Source organism: Mytilus californianus, unplaced genomic scaffold, assembly GCF_021869535.1.
Source record: "Mytilus californianus isolate M0D057914Y unplaced genomic scaffold, xbMytCali1.0.p SCAF_6, whole genome shotgun sequence".
NCBI classification, from domain to species: Eukaryota; Metazoa; Mollusca; class Bivalvia; order Mytilida; family Mytilidae; genus Mytilus; species Mytilus californianus.
Window position 1 is genome coordinate 34,999,213 of NW_026262712.1, and position 8,964 is coordinate 35,008,176.

The following is an 8,964-nucleotide window of genomic DNA, read 5'->3' on the forward strand; positions in this document are numbered from 1 at the left end:
TGACATCTTGTAAAATTAGAAATTGTCTGTCCTTGACCTTTCATTGCGAATTAATGGAAACTGCACCATACGAATATTTGACGACAGGGCAAAAAAGATAGTACAGATATGGTATATGATTTAGCCTATGTTAGATGGGTGCATTAAAAATAAATTTTTATGGTTAATGTCACGCGTCTATTATTATTAAATCGGTAGAGAACAAACGATATCAATATGCATTAATTTATTTTTTGTTTTAATTTTTTATGTGAAATTAATTGAAATATACTGGACTTACCATTTAAGTATCTAATTGACAACAACAACTACAAATACATGAAATATGTCTACAACATCAATAGAAAGACAGGCAAAGCTAGGTAATATAGTTCTGCATTTATTTCCAAAACTTTTGCAAATTATATTAAAAACACGTATTTGTCCAGGTGGATTGCAAGCGAAACATCAACTTAAGGACATACGCATTGCTCTGTCGAAGAGTGAAATACATTTAATGGAGAATCTCCCAAACATGGATGATTTCACAACTGAATTATGCTACAAGATATTACGGTATGAATATTTAATGATTGGACCATCGTGTAAGTGGGGGTATGTACCACACGACACAGAAGTTGAAATTGGCGATGATGTTCAGCGACTACTGAATGAAACAAATGAAGTTATCAGTAAAATGTCTGAGGAAATATCAGAGAATTATTACAAACAATTTTTAAAGAGATTGGAAGCAGTTATTGTGAGAGTGGATACATGTTTGCACCCAGAAAACTTCACTTGCTTCAAATTGTACGAAACAATTTGCAGATCTGATTTCGATTCCACTGATATTCTTCAAAAACTGACAGTTATGCAGAAAATCATAGGTATGATTATCAGAAGAAACACAAACATTTGGCACAAAATAGTAGCATAAACAGCAAAAATGCAAAAGCGTCAAGCAAATAACAAAGGAAAATAAAACCGTACAAAAATAACTTAAACAAACAGACGGATAATGAAGTGGTTAGTGATTCAATAAAATATACCTATGTGTGTTTTGCATTGTAAAATTAAGCATACAAGTTTACTTCTTTTTATAAGAAAATTAATGCTCCCTCCGTCTTGTAGAACACTTTGTAGCATTCAACAAAATAATTTTAAACCTCTATTGACCACGATGTTTGTACTTCTGTCAAATGTGTTTGAGGTTTATTAAACAGAAAAAAAAATGCATAATAATCTTCAACATACAATGCAAAACATCAAAATCAGAACATACAACGCTAATGATCGTAATGTGTTTGCGCCGAAACATCTAAGTGAAATCACTTCTATCAGCTCAAATATTTTTAACAGTTATCTGTTTTCATAATTTAAAAAAAAAATATTCAAAAGACAATAATGATATAGCAAAATAGACATCACAGAACTTAGAAATAAAGCCTATTTTGATGAAATAAAAATATATATGATATGATGGTTACGGACTCTTCATCATTTTTGTAGTGTCCGTAACCACATTTTCATTTATTCTGACTAAATTATAATAAGAAGGTGCTAAAAATTTTTTTTATGTAAGAAGAATTAAAGTTGATGAAATATCGCAATCTTCTGGGGTTTTTTATATTGTTTTTGCAGTAGAACATAGTATTGTTGATGTTGATAGTGAGAACAGAGAACGATTTTCAAGAATTTCGCTAGTTATTATTGACATTTTAACAAATATTCTTAGAGATATACTACGATCAAAGATTCCTCCCACCGAACTGTACCAAAAGTGCATGCCATATTTAAACTATTTCAATTTGGATCAACAAACAAGATTACATGAGTTACAATTACCAAATACGTATGAATCGTTCGATATTTCATTGATTTACAAATTGTTAAGACAGTTCTTGCTAATACCGCCTCCAACAAAAGGATGGGGCAATGTTCCAGACACAACAGATACAAATTTAGCAGCTGACGTAGAACGCATACGTTGTTACAGAAACCAAATGGTTTACAGATGTAGTACAAACATAGAACAGGATGCATTTGAGTTTTACTTCGACCAGTTTCGTGATATTGGTCATAGAATGGATCTCATATTTTTCAATAAAAGAAATTATGAAGGTACGATTGATCGATACAAGACTTGCCGAATGGATGATCAAATGCAAATCAAGTATGAGAACGCCTTGAAGAAGCTTGAGAACGTGACATGTAAGATGTTAATTTAATTTTAGGATTTCCTGTAAGAATGCAGAGCTTTTAATAATGTTTATATCCTCGCCATTGCTTTTAAGACGTAAACTCATTATTTTGTGATAAACATGTTTATGTTTCTCAAAAATTGTCAGCTAATAATATCTCAAGTGTCTTTTTTCTATTCTCATGAATAAATTAGAAAAATAATTTCGTGTTAAGATTAGATCTAACCAGTATATATCATGTCTAAATATGTAAATACTCACTGAATTCGATTGAGTTTGCCACGTATTTCTACCAATTCGAGGATCAGTGGCAGAAAGAACGATTGTATAAAAGTCACCATTTTACAATAACTTGTACATTTCAATTACTTTTCTTGCACTTGGAGTTTTATTTTCGGGGTTCGCTTTAAAATCGAAATATCTTTATCATCATTTATTCTCATATGTTTCACTTCGTGTCAAGCTCATGTGCGATCAGATACAAGTGAAGCACGAACACTTTCTACAGCATGAACGGATGTATATATTTTAGACATCACACGACGAGGGATACATTCTTTTAAATCAATTGTTTTATATTGAATATAAAGTTTCCCTTTAGATACAGGCATTTTTCTAATTTTATTGTTTGTCTTTTTATAGTAAGATTTGAAAAAAGGCCAATTAAGTTTTACTGGGGAGAAAATTTCGATAGATGTTTGAAAGATCTAAGATCGTTGTTAAAGGATGAAAAATTAGAAGGTAATCCTTTAATGTTTTGAATTTTTCTGATAAGCTTAAGTGGTACAATACTTATATATAAGAAGAAGTGGTATGAGTGCCAATGAGACAACTCACCATCCAAGTCAAAATTTAAAAAAGTAAACCACTATAGGTCAAAGTACGGTCTTCAACACGGAGCCTTGGCTCACACCGAACAGTAAGCTATAAAGGGTCCAAAAAATTACTAGTGTAAAACCATTCAAACGGGAAAACCAACGGTCTAATCTATATAAAAAACGAGAAACGAGAAACGAGAAACACTTATGAACCACATCAACAAACGACAACTACTGAACATCAGATTCCTGACTTGGGACAGGTGCAATCAAATGCAGCAGGTTTAAACGTTTTAATGGTACCAAACCTTCACCCTTTTTCTGAAACAATAGTGTAACATCACAACATAGAAAGACACACTATAAAATATCAACTGAAATAGCTTAACTCAATCAAAGGACATATTAACACCAATGAACATACACCGAACAAATAAATTTGACCTATGATACAATGTAAATACAAACTAAATACACTAAGGGAAGAATAATAAAAGTAACATGTTATATCGGTATGAAATGTTAAACAAATTAAGAAAAACAATATGCTCGAACAAAAATATCAGCCATTTGCAATAACTTTAAACACAGGTAAATGAAAATAATTGTGTTGTTATGTATACGTGTACAGTTCCAATAGAGAAAGGAAATATTATTACAAAATAAATAATATTGATGTTCATAGTACGAGGTGAACATTTATAGTAATACCAAACACTTATCGAAGCTGGTATATAGACCAGATATAAACCTGAATAACATTAAATAACAAAAAAGCATTACAATTAGTATCAACAGGTCAAATAATAAGAAAGTACGATTTGAGAGTACTCGCAGTTACTGACAGCTAGTTAAAAGCCTAAAACAATTAATAATAAAAAATAATGCATCAGAGACTAAAATCAACTAAAACACATCCCAGGGATTTAGTATTTTAACGTCATGGACGGTCAAAGAAGAAATGACTTGTGCAATGCCAAAAATAAATGTATCGTATATTATTGTTAATTTAATAAAATTATAAATTAGTGTTAAGATCATCGAATATAGACATTTTATGATATAATTGGTTTTCATAGAAAATACAGTGAAGTGAACAAAAATCAAGAACAGGTATTGATAAGGATGAAATATGTGAAAGTGTCCCGAATACTGTTTTTTGGGGTAATCTTTGCATATACATTTCTTGAAATCGTATAAACATACCGAAAAAGTTCCATTTTATCTTCACTCCTATGCTAGTTGATCAATAACTGAAGCATTGTATATCATCAGTTTTATATTACGATAGTGTGTTTTATATCCCCTTACCAAATAATTAGATCTAAACTATAAAATTAAAATATAAAAAGACAATTTTATGGATACAAAGAAGTAAAAAAATGTTTAATTTGTTAAATCATTACGTTTGATTTCATTGTAATTGAAGGTATAGATACTACATTTATGTCTAACTTCAACCCCCAAGATTGAGTGGTGTATAGAAATGTGGTCTCTATAGATCTCCGGCTGACCGGCAGTACAACCCTTTTTGAAAAGCGAACGGTAGGGCGTCAGTACAGGATGTACAAGAACGAAGCACGTCTAGTCAGAATGGGGAACTTAAATCCAATGCCTCGTGTCGAAAGAATGTCACGGTCTATGCACGTTAAGAACCCTTGAAACAATTCATTGAGAGGTCTGTAGGTGACCTGTTGCAAATGTCTGTCCGTTTCTAACATGCCCTCATTTTTAATTGACAGTCTAAATTTCCCTGACGGTGTCTATAACAGGACTTTTCTATTGTGTTTATACTAATGTTCTCGTCCTGAACATGCATGAAATATTAAGCCACTGAACGTTAAGCAACCACAAATTAATCAATCAATCTTGCTGCATGTATGTGCTGGTATAAAAAAATTGAAAGACAAAACATTCTTTCTTTCTCCCTAGTATATAGAGATGTTCATTCAACAGTTAAACTGGCGCAAATTTAACGAGGACTCTATTTTCATTCAACAGTTAAAATGACGCATATTTAACGAGAACTTTATTTTTACAATTACTTTAACCTTTTTGTAGAAAAAAGAAGTATAGTGTTTAAAACAAAACAGAATAATTAGTCATTCTTTTATGTAGGGAGGCGGAATGTTCGTTTACAGATTGTTTTACATACAGAGGCTGATGTCGAGAGAACTGCTGATATAATGAATACACTTAGAGACGAGATAAATGAAAGTCTAAGTGGTAAAGAATTCATAGTGGCCACTAAAAGGAGTTTAATTATAGATATAAAGATAATACTTGATATGTTTGAAACAGATGAAATGTTACAATCTACTCTGGCTTCATTTCTTGAAAAGATTATGGCACACATAATGACCTCCAATACTGAAAACATTAATATGGTTTTATTTCCTGTTGAAGGTTTGTCATTTATGTTCTAGAAATTAGCTATCTATATGTTCTGAATAATTAAATGTTCGTTGTGTAAACATGTAGTAATGTAAATGAAGAAATTATTCAACAGTGCGAATAATGTGACAGGATGAATATCGCAATAATGATAACTCGCCTTGTGATATCAGATACATTGATTTGTATGCAGATTTTCATGTAATTGCAATAACGTATTGTCAATTTTGCCCATTCTTAAAAAATCGCAGTAATAATTGCAAGCAAATATTACTGTAAATTCTGAAAATGCAAAGTGGTCACTTGTTTAAATGGTGTAATCAGTGTTGTATTTGTTCGAAAGATAAGCAAAATAGCTTTTGATTTATTTCAGCTATTCAATAAATACTTAATATAAAAAAGAAAGATGCGGTTTGATTGCTAATAAGACAACTCTTCAAAAGAGATCAAATGACACGGAAATTAACAACTATAGGTCTCTGTACGATCTTCAACAGAGAGTAAAGCCCATTCTGCATATTCAGCTATAAAAGGGCCCGAAATGACAAATGTAAAACATTGTCAAACAAATTGTGAAACATATTGTAACACAAATTAAACATGTTTTTTGTAATAACAAACAGAAGAGTTAAGTAGGAATTTTTCGAGTTTATCAACACACGCTCTTGACGGCTGGACATGCGTCAATAGTATGTATCTAACATAACATTATCTTTAGTAATCCTCTATCCGACATATTCAAAAATAATACAACAAGAGCTGATAAAACAAAAATGGACCAAGAGTAAATCCAAACCCGAAAAAAATCATCAGAGTTATACATGAGGTAGATCAATTTCTAGATTTTAAATTGTTTCAAAATAACAAGTCGTAAAATAATTCTGTTTAAATAACCAAACGACTGTAACCAGTTAAACTTGCACAAACAGCAAAAACGGTTAGGAAAGAATATACATCATACATGCAGTAAATATATCGGCAGTGAAAATAGTTACGCATCCATTTACAAAATTACAATGTATATGCTCTGAAATTTACCTCTTAATTAAAGAAAATCTTCCTTGAATTAATATTCCAGAGTACACAACCTTGAATGAAACAAATGCTAATGAGGAACCGATTTAACTTGACTTTGATAATGAGTACTATACATAACATGATGCGCAGATGCGTTTTACAACCATTGTCAGGTGCCTCTGGCCTTTGGATAGTCTTGTATGTTTTTTTATTTTAGTTCATTTATAAGTTGAGGAGTTTAGTGTGACGTTCATTTTCATTGAACTTATACACATTTTCTTTAGGGGCCAGCTGAACCCCGCCTCCGGGTGCAGGATTTTCTAGCTGTGCTAAAGACCCATTGGTTGCCATCGGCTGTTTTCTGCTGTTTGGTCGGGTTGTTGTCTCTTTGACACATTCCCCATTTCCACTCTCAATTTTATTCATCAAGTTCCTGTTTTCCGAATTAAAAAGGAGTATTATAAGTAATACATGGCTCAAAGTTTAACTTTAAGTTTGTGTAATTAATTTTAAAACAATTTGGAACCGATATTCAACATTATCTTCAATTGATTAAATAATGTATAATATGGTACGCCTGAATAGCCATGATACAATCGTTATAACTGAGTAGCCGAAAAATAATATTCAAACTCAAACCTTTATGACTTTAATAGGTTAAATGTATTAATGTATTTTACTTGAGAAAATTATGAATGAATTTTCATTTGCGCTAGTATTTATGTATTTTTAATACAGGGGTCAATCATGTTTGCAGTAATTTGTTTATTTCATATCGAAATGTGGCCTTTGAATTGATAGATTTACTCAAAATAGCATCGTAACAATGGTTCTACTGTGTACCTAAAGTAGAAGGCAGAACACGTACTGAATCGGAATACACTGTTGTTGTTGCGAGTATTAGACTTACATACTACAAAATAAAAAAATAGCCCCGATATCGGAGTATGCATCTTCGAAACCGCATACTCCGGTAAGAAACAGCTAGTCGTGAAAAAAATATAAGCGTAAATGAGATTGTTTTAGGTGGAAATCGACCAAAGATTGCCCAGCAACTTATCCATTGATTTTGTAAATGTTTCTATTAAATATTCCAATAATGTAATATGATTGATACCTGTTCAATGCGGTAAAATCAGAGGGAGCCCATTACACAAGTTGTATACAACATTACACAAGTTGTATACAATATAAGAGCTTATTTTAAGTTTATCATTACGGTCGACTATTATTTTGTAAAGCAATGGAATCGTTTGATTTAAGCGCTACAGATGATGTTTATGTAGACGAAAAGTGTATTCTGGCATGCAAAATTAGCAATATGAAAATAAGAAGATGTGGTATGATTGGCAATGAGACAAATCACCAGAAGGAACCAAATGACACAGAAATTAACAACTATAGGTCACCGTACGACCTTCAACAATGAACCAAACCTTTACCGCATAGTCAGGTATAAAAGGCCCCAAAAAGACAAATATAAAACAATTCCTACTAGAAAATTAACGGCTTTATTCATGTACAAAATAATGAACGAAAAACAAATATGATATACAGCAACACACGACATGGGACAGGCACATACAAAATTTAGTGGGGTTCAATTAGTTTGAAAGCGTCAACATTCCCACTCACTGGTAACAGTACACCATACTCGTTTCATTTGACTGTTTAATTGTATATGTGGGATAACATGATGCAATCGGATTATGCTTCTCTTTATGATGCATAATATTTCATTTTCAACTTCGAACTTGCATGGTTGCACATAACAAATGAGTACTGCAATAAAACACCGAGTAATGTTCTGAAATATTCAAATGATATAGAGTGCAATTGATCAGCACGGAATAAAATAAAACCATAGACTCTAAATAATTATATTTCTAAATATATTCATGTTATGTTCTGAAAATGTCTTTCTCTTTCTCCATTGCAGTGTTCACTTGATTCAAGGAATTATTTATCAAAACGACAAAACTAACTCCTGTTATCTGTTTCAGAGGAAACGATACCAAGCACAGGAGATGCATATTCCAAAGCGCAAGCACATGTGAGTTATCTTCCGGTTTCTGTCACTTTGCGTAAACAGTCAGATATCATCGATTCGTTTGAAAGTGAACACCCGCGTTATAAGGACTGCATAAAGATAGGTATTAAACTAGTTTTTACGGACTATACTTGAAGATGGTACTAATGTCCAACACATTCCTCTACCTTATAAGCCGTGGTTTATGACAAAGATAGACTGTAATACTGTTGCAGTATCTTGTAGTAACAGACATATACCGATAATCGATATAGATACTGGTACTGTTACCACTACAATCGTCACCAGTGGTCACAGCGAAGGAATATACTATAATGAGAATAACTTGTACGTTGTTATTATTTTGAGTGAACTACAGGAGATGGACTTGACAGGAAAAGTGACGCGTACGATACCATTACCTTCATACAGTACTTATTACATTACTGTTATAAATGATAATTTGACCTGTATCGATAGCACATCAATATACTGCTGCTCTTTAGATGGAAAACAAGTCTGGAAG

The 8,964-nt window shown here is 32.1% G+C and overlaps 1 protein-coding gene across 1 annotated transcript; it reads left to right on the forward strand.

The window, feature by feature from the left end:
• The first annotated feature begins 325 nt into the window (after positions 1 to 325).
• Positions 326 to 6,535, forward strand: LOC127705591 (uncharacterized). Its single transcript, XM_052209918.1, has 5 exons — positions 326 to 362; positions 1,534 to 2,190; positions 2,823 to 2,921; positions 5,117 to 5,404; positions 6,471 to 6,535. The coding sequence occupies exons 1-5, from the start codon at positions 326 to 328 to the stop codon at positions 6,515 to 6,517; spliced, it is 1,128 nt and encodes a 375-aa protein (XP_052065878.1). The 3' UTR covers positions 6,518 to 6,535.
• The last annotated feature ends 2,429 nt before the right edge of the window (positions 6,536 to 8,964 follow it).